This window comes from Perca fluviatilis, chromosome 24, assembly GCF_010015445.1.
Source record: "Perca fluviatilis chromosome 24, GENO_Pfluv_1.0, whole genome shotgun sequence".
NCBI classification, from domain to species: Eukaryota; Metazoa; Chordata; class Actinopteri; order Perciformes; family Percidae; genus Perca; species Perca fluviatilis.
The window spans coordinates 17,339,437-17,356,933 of NC_053135.1; the positions used below are offsets into that span (position 1 = coordinate 17,339,437).

The following is a 17,497-nucleotide window of genomic DNA, read 5'->3' on the forward strand; positions in this document are numbered from 1 at the left end:
TCTTTAAAGTATGGTGGATTGGTATGGCCCCAAAGAGGGGAGGTTTCGAGCTCTGTTAAGTCGATCTCCCCACGATTTCCAAATAAAGCCTATGGAGAAATTTAGCGTAGTTTTTTTTTTTTTTTTTTTTGGTGTTTTACGGAAAAACAGCAATGCAAATCTCTGACAAAAGCACACCATTCCCAAACATTTTGTACTTGGTGTATTTTTTTTGAGCGTGTGATTGTAACGCTGCGAGACAAGTAGTGGGACAAAAAATGTGGCGGAAGATGATGGAAAGTATGGAAGTATGACGAATACTAGCCATTTTGTTAATGCCTGCTGCGTGCAGCACATCGGCACGCTGAATGAACATTTTAAGCTTGACTTAAAATTTGTGTGTTTTCCCTAATTATGCGTTTCCTGTTTCCTGCAGACGTCCAGCAGCTGTTGGTGGTTAAAGAAGAGGTTCCCCCTGAGCAGCAGGAGTGGAGCTCCAGTATGGACTGGGAGGAGCCAGAGCCCCCACAGATTAAAGAGGAACAGGAGGAACTCTGGATCAGTCAGGAGGGAGAGCAGCAGCTTCAAGGGCTGGAAGAGGCTGATATCACCAAGTTCCCTTTCACTCCTGTCCCTGTGAAGAGTGAATATGATGAAGAGAAAGCTCAGTCCTCACAGCTTCCTCAAAGACAAACTGAACAGATGGAAACAGAAGCTGATGGAGAGGACTGCGGAGGACGAGAACCAGCCACGAACTCTGATCCAGATGCACATTTACAACCAGATACTGATGAGAAGGCGGGAGACTCTTCTGAACCCGAGACTGATGACAGCGCCGATTGGAAGGAGACCAGAGAACCTCGGTCAGGTTTAAACTCTCTGAAAAATGACTCGAGATGTAAGGTTGGTGAAAAAACTCTCAGCTGCTCTGAGTGTGGGAAAAGATTTGTCACCAAGACACACCTGAAGATACACATGAGATCGCATACAGGAGAGAAACCCTTTAGTTGCTCCATTTGTGGGAAAAGCTTTTGCATCATTGGACATTTGAAGGACCACACAAGACGCCACACCGGTGAGAAACCATTTCAGTGCTCTGAATGTGGGAAAACATTTGTAACAAAGTCCCATCTGAAGAGACACGCGAGAATCCACACAGGAGAGAGACCCTTTAGCTGCTCAGAATGCAGCAAAACCTTCAGTGGAAGCGGAAACCTGAAGACGCACATGATAACTCATACAGGAGAAAAACCTTTCAGTTGTTCCTTCTGCATGAAGTCGTTCACACAGAGCGGTACGCTAAAGGAACACGTGAACATCCACACGGGGGAGAAGCCTTTCAGCTGCTCAGTGTGCGGTAAAGCTTTCCGTGGGAGGGGCAATCTGAAAAAGCACAAGAGAATCCACACAGGCGAGAAACTTTTCGGCTGCAGCGTTTGTCACAAAAGATTCGCCTGGCCCGAACAGGTCAAAAGGCATAAATGCGTCGGGCGCCAGTCCTCACAGCTTCATCAAAGACGAGCTGAACAGACGAAAACAACGGCTGACGGAGAGGGCCGCGGAGGACCAGAACCAGCCGGGAACTCGGATCCAGATACACATTTACAATCGGACAATGAAGACTATGCAAATGACTCTTCCGAACCTGAGACTGAGAAAGACTGGAAGGATCCCGAAAGTAACCCATTTCGTTGCTCCGTGTGTCCTAAAACATTCAATCGCAGGGGGAATTTGAATAAACACATGAGAACTCACACGGGAGAGAAGCCGTTTAGTTGCTCGTTGTGCGGTAAAATGTTTTGTCAAAAAGCAGGCCTGGACTACCACTTGAAAACGCACACCGGAGAGAAACCGTTTAGCTGCTCAGTTTGCGGCAAGGCGTTTAGGAACAAAGGAGCCGTGACGTTCCACATGGTGAAGCACACCGGGGTGAAAGCATTCAGCTGCGGCGTCTGTGGCAGGAGATTCTTTTGGCGTTTTCAGCTCAAACGCCACAAGTGTCTCGGGGAGTTTGCGCAGCGTGGAAGAAGGAGAATTAGCTTTAACGGAGCGAACTGTGAAGGGCCAGAAGCAGCCACACCTTCAACACCAGTTGCCAATAAAACGACAGAACTGGCCTCTGAAGCTGACGACAGCGATGACATTGGGTTTTGGAAAGAGACCAGGCAACATCAGTCAGGGTTCACTTATCAGAGATCTAAAAAAGTTCCCGCAAGCGACGGATGTAACGCTGGCGGCGCTGGTGACGAGGTTAAAACCGAAGCCGGGACTGACGAAAGTGTTGATTATTGCAAACCGACCGGCCAACCTCAGTCCCGTCTAGAACTTCTGAAAACCGAGCACGTCTCTGTCAGCGATACAGGACGTGATACTTACACGAAGCCGTTCAGCATCTCCGAGTATCGTGAAAGATGCGAAGACGGTTGCACTCTGCTGACGCACAAGAACAAGAAAGGATTTGCGACGGGGGGATGTTCGACGGGACACGCATCCGTCCACGCACCCGTCCACGCCAAAGAAAAAACACCCGGGTGCGTCGTTTGGGAGAAAAGCATCACTTTGAAGTCGCAGATCATAAGCCACCAGTGTGTTGGGGAGATCTCCCAGCTTCATACTGCCAACAAACTGTTCAGCAGCTCTCAGGCGCAGGTTCCCACAAGATTTCACACAGCACTGATCCACAGTAGTCGTACAGGAGAGGAGCATTTTACAGAACGAGGAAGTCTGAGCCAAGACATAGTGGTCCACACGGGGGTACACGTGGGGGTAAAGCAGGAGGACCCGGAGCCCCCACACATTAAAGAGGAACAGGAGGAACTCCGGGTCAGTCAGGAGGGAGAGCAGCTTCAAGGGCGGGAGGAGGAGGCTGATATTGCCAAGTTCCCATTCACTCCTGTCCCTGTGAAGAGTGAACATGAAGACTTTGCCGCAAATGGCGACCAATAACCGGAGCTTGCCGCGACTTCCACCAATTGTAAAACAGTTTTCCCGTGCCAGACTTTTGCCTCGGTATCTGACGCTTGAGAGCCGCCGACCTAGCGGGTTGACGTAACACACCTGCATCGCCAAATTCATTACCTTTGGTTCTGGTATGAAGACGAGACACTCGTGACAAAGCGTACAGCCATAGAACAATTCTGCCAACCCGTACGCATTTTAACATCAAAGTACGCTGTAACAATTTGTCACTCTAAAGTTGCAACCCCCCCCCCACGTCTCAAACACACACAGGTATTCCCACACACACAAATGCGGTAGATGCTAGGGGTGTCATGATATCAAAAATTCAGTAGTCTGTGCCAATACCAGTAAAATAACACAATTCTCGATGCCGATTTCGATACCACGGTAAAAAAAAAAGGATTTTCTAAGAGTCCATGTACACACATGAACTTGAAACATGAAACTTCTTAATTAAAATATTGGAAACAAAAACAATTGAGACACAGCCAGTAAAGTGAATTCCGACTGGTGCTAACGCTGCCATGATAACTGCTAGCTAACGTTACCGGAGGAGCAGGCAAGCGGCCACGGTTTTTTACAACGTGTAGCCTGTTCAGCGGCCGTAGCCGACAACGGTGAGGCATTTGAAGCCAAGAGAGGGGCGGGCTGTAAATCAGGAAGAGAGGGCTGTGAGTTTGCAGTGAACTTTTTTTTTAATGCATTTACACAGTCTCCCGCAATTTCATTTTTTATTTTTTTTTTACAAAAGCTGCCGCAAAATCAGGCGTTTGGGCCGCAACAATCTATAAAAAAAAAGGTCGCAAGGGACTGAGTAATGTAATATTATTCTATATTTTTATTTATATTTTAACATTACACTTCCAGAGTAACTTGCCCAACACTCTAGTATAGTATTTAAAAACATGCAATAAAAAGTCTTAGTGTGTCATAAAAATGAATAAAAAGTCAGTATAAACCTTCTGGTTATGGACCTTAAACATCCTCTATTGTAATTTATATATATTTTAATGTTTGGTCATGCATTCCTCCCATGTCCAGCCATTTTGACTTAAGCATTGTTAAAGCCCCATGAAGCTATGTGAACCATTTTATTTTCTGAGCCTAACACTAAGCCTTTCATTAACCAACAGGCTTCCCGCGGGGTCTTTAAAAAGTCTAAAATTCTGAACTTTAAATTTAAAACGCCCATATTATGCTCATTTTCAGGTTCATAATTGTATTTTGAGGTTGTCACAGAATAGGTTTACATGGTTTAATTTTCAAAAAACACCATATTTTTGTTGCACTGCACATTGCTGCAGCTCCTCTTTTCACCCTGTGTGTTCAAGTCTCTGTTTTAGCTACAGAGTGAGACATCACACTTCTATATCATCTTTGTTGGCACTCGCACATGCGCAGCAGCTAGGTAAGGATCATATCAGCTAGCTAACTGTTTCTCCAACTTCGATCAGTACAAGGCAGGATTAGCCGGGAGCAGGGCATGAAGTTATCTTTTTTGACCACCTGTCACAGTGACTTTTTACCAACCAGTTTATTTTTTGCCTCATGAAGGTGAAAAACAGGACTGTGTCTCTATGATCCTGTCCTATTCATGGTAGCCTACTCATGGACATTGCGCCATCATCAAGTGCTGTAGTAGGGGGTCCCGCCTTAATAATACGGCATAGGGGTCCGGTGTTGACTTGTTACGCCACTGCATATAAGAGATGAGATGATGAAATCAGGAGTAGCCTACGCGCACCACAACAACAAAAAAACACTGGTGAATGTGGACCATAACACATGAGTTGTTGCAAAAAAGTTGCAACTTTTTTTGTATGGTTCTTAAAAATAAATAAAAAGGAAACTTGTTTTGGGTAGAATAATAATTAGTACTATTAATTAATTACTCTGGGCTGAGATTTTCTAGGAACCTTACCAAAAAGGCTCAGGATGATGATGTTGGTATAATATGAAAACGGCTGGTGGATTTAAGACACACAATAATAATTTATTGAATGAATCAAATATGAACATATCTGTGGCTTGTTGATCTTGACGTTGTTAGTTAATTTCCTATCCTGGGCTGGGACTCACATTCATACGGTTTAATAAAGTACTAACTTATCATTGCACTTACAATAACGAGCGTAGCTGTCTTCAATTTAGGTCATCCTGTAGGTCTCATCTGCGTTTTTTCCTGCATCCACCGTGTGTGATTGTGTGTGTTTGTGCGCGTCAGTCGCGAGGGAAACGGAGCAACAGCCCCGCCCGCTGCAGGCAGCTGACAAGATGAACAACTTTCAGAGATTTTAGAGTCAAAAAATTTTACATCGTACATTGATGCTACAATGTCTACATGTTGGCAGGACGGTCTGAATGGTCTTTCGCTGTACGTTTTGTTGGTAATGTGAGATGTTCGAGTCACACACACACGTCTCGTCTTCATAACAGAGACAAGGAAATAAATTTTACCCGTTCTCACTCCCGCTTGGTCAGTGGCTGCACGTGGGACTGCTGGGATTGTGTTAGTAATGAAAATGCGATCGGTAGCCCCGGCTGTCAATCAATGTCTTCCGGTGATGCGGGCCCCTGATTGGACCAGGCCCGTAAGCAACTGCGTAACCTGCTTACCGATAGTTACGCATCTGCATCACTCAATTCTCATTGGCTACCTGCCAAAGTGGCAGGTAGATTGACGGTGTTACCCGCCAATTGCAAAATTCACCCGCATTTGGCGGGTGGGCATGTGTTAATTTCATGCCGGGAGACTTCTTCTAAACGAAGGCGCACTTCCAGCATGTTAGCGGTTTCCCACCTCATCTCGGCTACTAACTTAGAAAGCCGTGCAGGTTTTGACCAGTCACCAGGAGACTGAAGGCAGGAATCATTCAGAAACCCATAGCTCACTCAAAACAGCATTGATTTTTTTTTTTTTTTTTTTTTATCTATGTTTGTATGTGTGTGGAAGCACCCAAGACACAAAATAACACTTTAAGGCACTTTAAGGCCTTAAAATGACTTAAAAACTTAAATTTTAATCTAAATTTCATTTAGTCAAGTCTAAATATAGGTTTTACCCTTGTTCATTTCCAGAAACGCTGGCCGCAGAAATAAAAAGTATGGAGTCGTAGCCTACAAAGTGGAGCTTTAGAGTCTTTGCTCTGTAACAAAACCAGCAGAACGCTGCCCTCAGAACGTTGGTTCGGTGTGTTGTAGTTTTTTCTGGGGTCGATATTGGTGTTGGTACGTACGCGGTGATACAACTACAAATCCTGTGATAAATGCAATACCTGCCGGCGAAATACGTCTGCGTCTCCTCAGTTTGTTTAAGTTCGGCTGGTGTGGAAAAATGGGGAAGTGTACTTTTAACGAGACGTGCCTAGATCACAGCAATTTCCACCGTTGGTTACAAGCGGTACCCAGCTCCAGGTATGAGGCTCGCTGCAAACTGAAAGGTTACTGTCATGAAAAATGCCCAGACTCAATTCACTTTAACTGTTTTATTAACTACTAAAGTTACACTCGTGCCCGAGCTCCTAGCTTCCCACTAGGCAGGCTAGTTACTCTTCTTTGTGTTCCCCCCCCCCACACACACACACACACACACACACACACACACGCACACACGCACACACACGGAAGTCCATGTAACAGTCAAGTAGACAGCGACCCCAAGTGGTAACTATCTGAACTGATGTATACATCACATCACAGTTACTAATGTGATTTGCTTCTGTAAATTAAATTAATGGTTTTTTAATGACTGAATTCATTGAAATAAAATGATTTTTTTCAGAATTTCTTTGATTTAAATATTTTTTTGGTAATGCGTCGTGTAGGTCTCAAATTTCAATCTTTACGGTCCTCAAATGTCTTAAATTTGACTTACTAAAACCTGCAAGAACCCTGAACCAATTTTTAATGATGATTTTAATTTCTATGATACTGCTCAACAAAGGGGAGGTGGAAGCACTTACATCACTTAGTCGTGAGAAATACATTGCATTTTATCAGAATACAGCATAGAAAATATGCTTAGAAATATTGCATAGGATAGAAATCATGCTAAATAAAACATCACATTCATTATTTTCACTTGTTTTCATTTTAAACAAATTGTATATCCGAATACAATACACATGTTTGTATATGCTCAGTCTGGCAAAAAAAAAAACATTCTAGTGCTGGTTCCATGGTATCAGAATTTTGGATAGTAGTCATGGAAACCTTAATTGGTCATGTGACGAGGGCTGGGAAGATTGGCAGAACAGGCAGCCAAGTGACAGTATTTTGATCCAATGGAAATCCCAATTGTCCGATTGACAAGCACCCTAGCCCAATAGACCCGCCCCCCAGTTACAGTATATTAAAGATAATTATGATTTTGTTGGGATAGTTAAATAACTCCATATTCCTGATCATTCTATTTCATTTACTATGGATATTGAGAGCCTCTACATAAATATTGATATTAGGAAGGCATACAAGCCATAAAAAAACATATTTGAGAGAACACCAGACAGTAAAAGACCAGAATAATATAGAATTATTGGAGTCAATTGATGATTTTTCTATCTGTAGTCATAGAAAGTGAACTTTCAAGACGATGACAGTTGTGCTGCTCCAGCTGTTTGACTTGCAAATGTGTTTTTTTTTTTATTTTATTTTATTTTTTCTAAGGGCAAAAAAATAGATTCAACTTAATGCACATGACAAAAGTAATTAAATGTAAATACATTGTTTCAGATATCTGGACGACATTTGGGGCGTGTGGACACATTCGATGGAGGATTTTAGGTATTTTTGAACACTGAATAACCACCATACTTCCATCAAACTTAAATCCACTACCAGCGTGACTACTGTGGATTTTTGGACTTTACAGCATTTTAAAATGATAACTTTGGAGAAACACAGATTGGAGATGAAGGTCTTTTTTTTTTTTTTTTTTTTATAAAGGAGGCAGACATGCATGCTCTGCTCTTTTTAAACCAGTTACCATCCTAAGCACACATGTATGCTGGGCTGGTTAAATCACAACTGTGGGGATCTCACAGAACCTGTATTCAAGCGGGCAGACTTCAAGCAGGTTGTAAAACTGCTGTTCTCTATTCTGACCAGTAGAGGCTACTCTAGGTCCTTTCTTAGAAAGTGCTTTAAAACATTTCAACAGACCAAACCCAGGCGACAGGCGCATCATCTACCTTTTATTACCACGTATTGTCCATCAACAATTAAGCTTGTCAGTGTTGAAATATAATTTTAATCATGTTACAAGATAAACTCTGCTTCTACAAGACCACAGGATTATTGCGGCTTACAGGAGAAACTAAAACCTGCAAGACTACTTTGTCAAAGCCACACCACACATTAAATATAACAAAAATGTATTTCGAACACAACACCATGGGAGTCCAGCTTCTAAAAAATACCATGTTGATGATGTTCAAACCACACAGCCAAAACGTTTGAAAGAGAAAAAGTACAAACGCACCATTAGTACAGCATTTTCTAGAACGTGGTTGGAATTCTGTTCAGGTTGCTGTCATGGAGAGTAACATTAGATGGAGTATGGCTTGAAGAAAAAGAGCTGAACAGATTTGGATTCCCAAATTAGATACTGCATTTCCAAGGGGGCCGTAATAAGAGCGGAGGTGCTTTACAGTGTGGCACAATGATGGACTGACAGGGTTTTCAGAGCGCTTTTATCTGCATACAATTTAGTGGTTGTCGGTGGCAGCGAGGGACAGATTACTAAAGCAAATTTTGGAGGAAGCAGCATGTCACTAAAATGAGAATAGCATGTCCACCTTAAAGCCAGCCCACCTTAACGGGTAACTACCATTTTTCGAACCTGGACCCTATTTTCCTTAGGGCTGTGTATTGGCAAGAATCTGGCGATACGATACTTATCACGATACATCGGTCACTAGTCAATATATTGCAATATATTTCGATACTGTGCGTAAAGTGATATTATGGGATATTTTTTATATTTTTTTTTTAAGAATAATTTTAGAAAAACTAATATTTAAAAAAAGACAGGATGTGCATAAAAGTTTTTAAGAATCTTTAGCCTCTCTGGGATAATTTAGTCCAGATTTGACAAGTCTAGGTTTAGTGGTTTTGGACCTGGTCCAATGTGGCCTTCATGTGAGAAAAGAAATCCATGAAATCTCCCTTTATTGCATTTTTCACAAATAGAAATCAACTTTAACAAATCTGAAGCTGCGTTTTTAAGAATCTTTAGCTTCTCTGGGATAATTAAGTCCAGATTTGATCAAGTCAAATCTGCAGTATGACATTTAGTAGCCTAACGTTACTAGCATTAAGGGATTAAGTTACTAAGCCACCTCTAGCTGGTAGGCTACTCGTAAAAAGGAATGGCGACGGCGTAGTCTCGCATTGCCAGACCTTCCTCCGCAGCGCTGCGAAGGAGGGTCTGGCTAGTCCACACGGCAATCCAAGATGGGAGAACAACGTGCTTAAACCAATCACAATCGTCTTGGGCGCCTGCTAAGCGCCTTCCGTTTGGAAAGGAACTTGTTTTGGTGAAACGTGTACGTTCAAAAGTAGTTTTAGTCGTGCAACAGAAAACTCCGATTGGACAAAGAGTCTAGCTAGCTGTCTGGATTTACCCTGCAGAGATCAGAGGAGCAGTTAACCATAGTCTTTATAAATCGACTAGACTTTAAAATCCCATCACAAAGGGAGCCCAAGGCAATGGATATCCGGCCTAAATGAGTGAAATCCAAATCCTCCGGCAGCGGTAGCAATCCCGGAAGTGGAACGTCGTAGATATAGACTAGGCTATAGCTAGCTTACTTATTAAATGTAATTATAAATTGACATGATATGTTGATTTGTTAATTAGGATTTAAATAACTTGGCGTTACGAAAACTAGCAAACCAGTTGCCCATATCAACTGTCAGTTAAATAATGATAGTGAACTTTAAGCTAAGTGGTCGTCATTCAGACATAACCGAATTCCAGCTAGCGTTAGATTCATTTTCATTCCTATTTCATGTAGCAAACCCAATCTTCCGGCGATACTGTATCATTAGTGTATCTACACGTGAAGAAAATTGTATGTACTCAGTTGTCTTTTGAATCTTGAACTACCAGTATTCATGACCTCCCTGATGAAAAACAAAATCTTTATTTTGATCTGAAGTCAGGAATGTTTTGCTTCTGTTATCATCACCAGTATCTGACAAAAGTTCAGGTGACTCACTCACTTACTTCAATCCACCCTTGTTGGCTGGAGCGCATGAGGCGGAGCTACACCTGTCACACCTGTCATCTTAACTGACAGCGCCATTCCACCCTGAGGTGTTGGCTGCATCTCCAGACTGCATGCTATCATTGTGTGTCAAGTTTGGTCTCAAAGGAAAAGTCCAGAGGACTCTGTGTTTTTGTTACACATGCACACTCTGTTAAACATGCAATGTAGCTGGCCCGTTAGAACACGATGCTCCTGTTTGAATGAAGACACGGTGTGCGGACGAATTAATAGCGAAATATGGCTCACATAAATGATTAGATTAAGTTCTTCTTCATGCTTGGGCTGAGCCATGGCGAGATTCTGCTGCTAAGGAGGACAGTGCATGATATTGTTATACGTATGCATGCACTAAGAAGGATTTTGAAATGGATGGGGTTGTCCAGAAGGAAGAATGAGTCTCCGCCCATGATGAAGTAGAACTTCAATTGTGTTTATGAGCCATAATTCGCAATGTATTCGTCCGCACGCCGTGTCTTTATTCAAACAGGAGTTTCATGTTCTAACAAGATAAGGTATCACGTTATAACTAACTTATCACGTTATAACATGAAAAGTTTCACGATTTTCTTTTTCTGCCGTGGCGGCACTACGCTTCCGTAACTACGAGCCATAACTACAACAGACTTCTAAAATAACTTCTAAAATAAAATGTAAATGCAATTAGGCCTATATAAAGAAACCTCCTGCTACCTGTTGTTACACTGAAATCTTTAACCCATCAGAATATGTCCCCTGTAGAGCAGTTCTGCCCGTTGTAAATCATTTCCTGACTTCGTGGGAAAAAATTGGACATGGGCAAAGGTATTAAAGGGCAACGAATATATAGCATTTTCAGGACAATACTTGTATTTTGTGTTGTACTAGAACATGTTTACATGCTTTAATGTTTAAAAAAAGTATATAGCAGGACTTTGTATCATGAAAAATGATACTAATGAAGGCTCCTAAACCAAATACTACACAACCGGACATGTTTCAGCAGTAATGTGACCCGACATTTGGGAGAAATGACCAGCATTGGACGCCAAGATTACAGCTATCTTGCGTTAGCATGCAGCTACTTAATATTTAGCACTTGGCTAACGTTAGATTGTTGTGGAACGAAGCAGCACTTTCTACCGTCCAAAGATAAACAGATAAAGCCTTTTGAAACCAAAATACTAACCAATCGGACATGCTTCAGCAGTAATGTGACCCGAAATTGGGGAGAATTTAACAAATTGGTAGCCAAGATGACATATTTTACTGCCGTTAGCATGTAGCTACTATAGTTATCAGTGGACACTAATATCGCAGATTAAGGCTTTTAAACCAAATAACTACATAACCGGAAATGTTTAGGGGTAATGTGACCCGGAATTGGGTTAAAAAAACACTTTGCTGTTAAAGGTCATTCATGATCATCAGATTTAAAGGTCCAATGTGTGTGAATTTCTCCCATCTAGCGTTGAGATCGTAAATCGCAATCAACTCTCTCGCACCACGCAGTTCAAATTACGTATTACAGCTCCGGTAGCCTTCACACTTCAAAAAGCCGGTCTCTTGTTTTTTTCAATATCGTTTTGCTTTTTCTGGGCGAAGATCCTGAAACTTGGATTTTGAATACGTGCATGAGGCGGAGTGGCAGTCGGGAGAGTTGGGAATTTTCCCGGTGGGCCGGTAGTGTTTTTCGAGACCTCTCCGGCCGGTCTGATTGCCCGCTTCGGCAGCATGATTATGGAGCGTCTACCCCAGTTCATGCGAATGCTAACGTAAAATTTCAAGCCAAAAGGAATACTTGGAATTGATGGAGAAAAAACGGGACACGTTTGTGAATGGGCAACACAGATTTTGATAATGAACAACTAAACACGTTACACACTGGACCTTTAAATCAATTAAACTGTTTCAGAAACATAAGTTACACATAGTTACTTTAAGTACAGTACTTTTAAATGACCTTCCACTGACAAGGGCCAATGATTCAGGAAAAGTTAACTCATTGATCATCCTGCCTGTAAATGCAAATAAATATATTTGGATTTTAGCGCAAATTAATGCAGGTTTTGTATTGGGAATGAGGCATTCATCGAAAACTTTTTTGAGTAAGTATTTTGCAGAACTTGAGAGCTAATTTATAAAAAGAGGTTTAAGTCGATGAACACGTTTCCTGTCAAGGCACTGGCAGTTGTTGATACGATGGTATCTGCTTAGAAGTGATCCGCTGAACACAACAGAAAACGCTACTTCCTGTCAAAGTCTGAATCTGGAACAAAGTTTTTATTTTTATTTTTTTAGATAGAGGGTCCTTCTTAAAAAAAGAAGCAAACCAAGTATTGCTTTCAAAAAACTGAACTGGCAGATTTATTTGTGATGGCAGACTTACAAGAAAAACAGTTTTCACCTGACTAAACTGCTGGTTTTTCTTAACAGGTTGTCATTTGCCACGCCTGTAATTTTCCAGTCAAACTGGTTTAACTTAAACGTGAACGCACACCTCCCTGTTTTCTTTTCTTTAATACTGTGCCGTCAGGAAATCATCCGCCACAAAGACGAACAGCATTGACAGAAAATGTTCGGCGGACATCAAGGTAAGATACACAGTACTGTATATCTCTTCTTGTGTTCATCCTTTGTTGTAAAGACTCGAGCAAAAGTTTCTCGTTTAGTCTTGTGTCTATATTTTATTTGAAATAGCTAGCTTTTATTCTTGAAACAAATCTCTTTATTTGATTCTGATCCGGTGCTCCAACAGACAAACACCCGTCGGAGGCCTACGGCCTGAAGCCCAACAAAGGGGACGAGGACTGTGGTGTCTTGGGGCCCGTTCCCGGAGGTGCGTCTGATGGGGATGGTTGCCGCGGGGGAAACTGTCCACAAAAAGACAGAAAGGATCAGGATCGCGATCACGATGCTCATCAGGGTGGAGACCGCAATGGAAGGGATCGCCACGGACGTGAGCATAGCCCTCGTCGTCGTCGTGGAAGTGGTGGTCGTGACCACAGTGGCGGCAGCGGCAGCGACAGTGAACATCACAAGCACGGGCTGGGCATGGTCATGGTCATGGGCATGATCATGGTCCTGGGCGTGGGCGTGGTCATGGTCATGGTCCTGGGCGTGGGCGCGGACGAGGAGGACACTGTTAGAAAGGTGAATACAGGTGAGATACAAAGTTAATAAAAAAAACGCTATTGGACATGTTTTATTTTTTATTCTATTTCTGGTCCAGTCAGTTTTTCCATGTCTTTTAAAAGCTTATTCTCGCGCTGCTGAACTGTATAATAAAAACTGGTCTGGTTTTGTCTTTCAGGCAAAAGACACACTGACCCTCATGCGTCCTGTGAAACTCTACCTGCTGTTGTACAATGAAAATGGCAAATCCTACATTTCTGCATTTATATGAAATAAAAACATTTTTAAAGACAAACTGAAAATAGCGTGTATTTTCAAGCAGCTATGCGGGAGGGTTTGATAACATCCCTGTTTTTGTAACCAATGCGCAATTGGCTGCAAGTTTCTGCTCCGTATAGCATTTTTAATGCATAATAATGGAGAATTAAGGACACTTAAAATAATGTTATTATCTTGGGTTTGGGAAACACCGCCAACAACGCCATTTTTCACCATTTTCTGACATTTTACAGACCGCAACAATGGAAGGGAAAGCCCTGCTGAGTAACTAAAGCGCCCCAAGTAGTACAAAGAGTCCTGTTGGCTTTTTCTTTTCAGACCACACTTGGCACACAATGATAGCATGCAGTCTGGAGATGCAGCTAACACCTCAGGGTGGAATGGCGCTCATCAGATAAGGTGACAGGTGTAGCTCCGCCTCACGCGCTACAGCCACCAAGGGTGGATTGAAGTAAGTGAGTGAGTCACCTGAGCTATTGTCAGATACTGGTGATGATAACTGAAGCAAAAACATGCGGGAAACATTTTTTTTCTTTTTTCTTCAGATCAAAATAAAGAATAACATTTTATCTAACATTTTTATCAGGGAGGTCTTATGTAGTTCAACATTCAAAAGACAATGACATATAATTTTCCTCACATGTAGATACAGTTATGATCAACCCCGATCAACTCGTAAAATACTGACGCTTAGTGGCTTTTAGCATCAGATACCGGCACAAAGATCCCCCTTTAGTGTCTGTATGGAACGCACCGGGCAGAGCAGCTTTGTAATTTGACCTAGGAATATCAAAATAAGGACGGTCCATAGCAGATGAAAACATAGCTGCTGCAGTGCACAAAATGATCTGAATGTTTGTATGAAGATAAGCTATTTCTGTTTGACATTTTCAGTCTAAGAAGTTAAATGTTTTAAATGTTACATATTAAATGTTTAAACATTACATCAGATGTGCCAAGTGCCAATTTCCAGCACTGTGCCTACTGTATTTGTATATGAGTTAACCATTTATATTAACCAAGACAAGGGGTAGACTTACACAAACTGTCTCGGAATACCGTACAATGATCTGACACTAGACAAGGGCAACACAGAGACGAAATGCAACCGGTGACACGAGGGTGAGGCAGACGATCGCAAAAGGCGGGAAAACACAAGACGTGACGTGACAAGGGAGAAAAAAACAGACCACAAAATAAAACAGGAAACGGAACATACAAAACGATGACAGGAAAACAAAGGAAGATTCCACTTGACATGTTCTGTTTTTAATATGTGAAAAGTTTAAAATTCTAACAAAGTCATCATTTCTTATTTCTTGCTTAAAATAAGAAAATTATGACTTTGCAAAAAGCGGGATCAAATGGCTTTATAACTATGTTTCCTCCTGATGCAGGTTGGTGGATGAGCAGGTCGCCGCCCTGTACCACTCAGGACACATCATTTAGTTCCTTGAATGTCCTAAAAATGCAGCATGTGGGTCTTGTCCTTAAAGTTTGGAAGTGGCATAAGGATTTATTCATGCTTTATGTAGGCAGAACTACTGCAACCTTGTGCTGGGTAACGAAAACACCAAGTCACTTGAGCCAAAAGGACCTGTGGTCAGAGAAATGATAAGGGACATATTTCTGATATTACCTTTCCAACACAGGTGTGACAATAGATTATCCATACAAGGACCACATCTGTGAACTGGTCAGATTTAGTCTGTGAACTAGGTCAAAAAGAAAGACAACGTCTGTGAACTTGTCAGATATTCCTGTGAACTTATCAAGAGACAGACTATGAACTGTCCCGGATTTAGCAAGGTTTACCAAGATTAAACTAAGCTTTGTAGCGACGGCTACATCGTAGTGAAAAGTACTACTGCAATCTTGTAATGGGTAACGAAAACACCAAGTCACTTTTTTTTTATTTCTTTTTTTTTTATAATTTCTACCTGCACTTTAATGTTTTTATTAGTTTTTAAAATTGTTTTTAATTGCTCTTTAATGTTTTATGTAAAGCACAATTGCCCTGTTGCTGAAATGTGCTCTACAAATAAAGCTGCCTTGCCTAATAAAAGAATTCATTTTGTAAAAGCCTCAACCGAGGCCATCTTATTTATATCACAAATCTTAAAAGCCCAGGTAAAAAAAAAAACATTTAACACAAATAAATCAACTTTTTGGAGAAAATATGATTTCCTGAAGCCAAAATGATAGAATAAATAATAAAAAAAAGAGCAATTATTGGGCAAATTGGGGTTGTCAAATTTACAATTTGGGTATTTTCTGCTATTAACTGTCGCCAATAAAAAAAAATATATAAAAGAATAGGAAAAAAATAGGAAATATAAAGACTAATTATTATCAGAATTTTTATTTATTTTCACATTTGTTCATTTATTTCTATATCTATTTAAAATATATTTTTATTTTTGTATGTAAATTTCTTTCTTCTTTTTCTCCTTGTTCAATTGTATTTGTCTGTTCTGTATGTTCAAAAATATAAAACAATAAAAAGTTGATCTAAAAAAAAAAAGGAGGACAAAACGGTGAAAACAACCACTGGATGGGAAGAGGGTATTTTACAATTACAGTGAATGCACCACGAGGCTGGCGAGGCGAGCAACATGACATCATGACTGTGTTCTTCAGACAACGGCAGCTACAGTCCGGTGTTGGAGTCCTCTCCAGTGAAATACAGACACACTTTACACCGTTTAGCTGTAAACATTTTAACCTGTTTAATCCAGCTGCTAGCTAACGGTAGGCTAACGTTAGCTGCTGCTAAGTGTAGTGTTGACTCATATGGTGTTGACTGGCCTCCTGTGCGGCAATGTTTCAGTTCCCTCTACGACCGTTTTCCGAGCATCAGAGAGAAGCGCAAGCATCTAAGTGGCACCTAAATAAGGCACCGAAATCCGCGTTGCTATTCGGTCCGGTAGATAATGGTTGTTAAGGCACCGGTGCCGTATTAGCACCGGGTCTCGGACCCTATTCCAAACGGCGATTTTCGTCGAAAAGCGATTAGTTTGCAGGTATGTGCTACTCTTTGGCCGGCTCGCAAGCAAGTGCAAACAAGTGTGTGCAGCGTGCATGTTGTTGTGTTTCCGGTCTAGCTAGATCCGGTGTGGTGTTGTAGTTTTCTAACGTTACTAGTTGTTGCAACGGCATGTGAAAAAAAACTACAAAGTTTGCTGGGCCAAAAAGAACGTTAATCTCTCGATAAAAAAATTGACGCCGTTAAAATGGGTTTGCGTTAACGCCGTTAATAACGCGTTAAACTGACAGCACTAATAAAATGACTGTTTATTTACATGGAGTCTGGTGGGTTTAGCGAACGCAATTTCGCAGATGTTGTCATGTTTAAAAACCGGATCTTGCTCTTTAACAGAAAGGTCGATCTCCTTAGAAACCCTTTCCATAATGTTGTCAGACACTTGGAATATTAATCTGAGCCTGTCAGCGGCAAAACAAGCACTTTTGTGGACGTAAATTGAAGCTGCGCAATTGCCCCAATAACTTATGTTGAAGCTTGTTTCGCTGACTGCTGACTGCAGGGTTCTCACTTAAAGGAACACGTCGACTTATTGGGAATTTAGCTTATTCACCGTAACCCCAAGAGTTAGACAAGTCCATACATACCCTTCTCATCTCCGTGCGTGCTGTGACGCTGTCTGACGGCTCCAGCATTAGCTTAGCCCAGCATAGGTCATAAGTCACAGCGTGTACAAAAAACAACGTAACATGAGACACAGCCACCTTCTAACCGTAAACAAAACGGGAACTATATTCTCAGACAGGCTTGCTGCGAGCATATCACTCCGCCCAAGTACTATATTCTTCCGCCTGTGAATATAGTTCCCGGTTAGTTTACGGTTAGAAGATGGCTGTGTCTCATGTTACTTTGT

At 41.6% G+C, this 17,497-nt stretch overlaps 1 protein-coding gene across 1 annotated transcript; it reads left to right on the forward strand.

Moving 5' to 3' along the window:
- Nucleotides 1-610: 610 nt before the first annotated feature.
- Nucleotides 611-3,593, forward strand: LOC120554209 (zinc finger protein 135-like). The gene has a single exon (XM_039792945.1). The coding sequence runs from the start codon at nucleotides 682-684 to the stop codon at nucleotides 2,923-2,925; it is 2,244 nt and encodes a 747-aa protein (XP_039648879.1). The 5' UTR covers nucleotides 611-681; the 3' UTR covers nucleotides 2,926-3,593.
- Nucleotides 3,594-17,497: the final 13,904 nt, after the last annotated feature.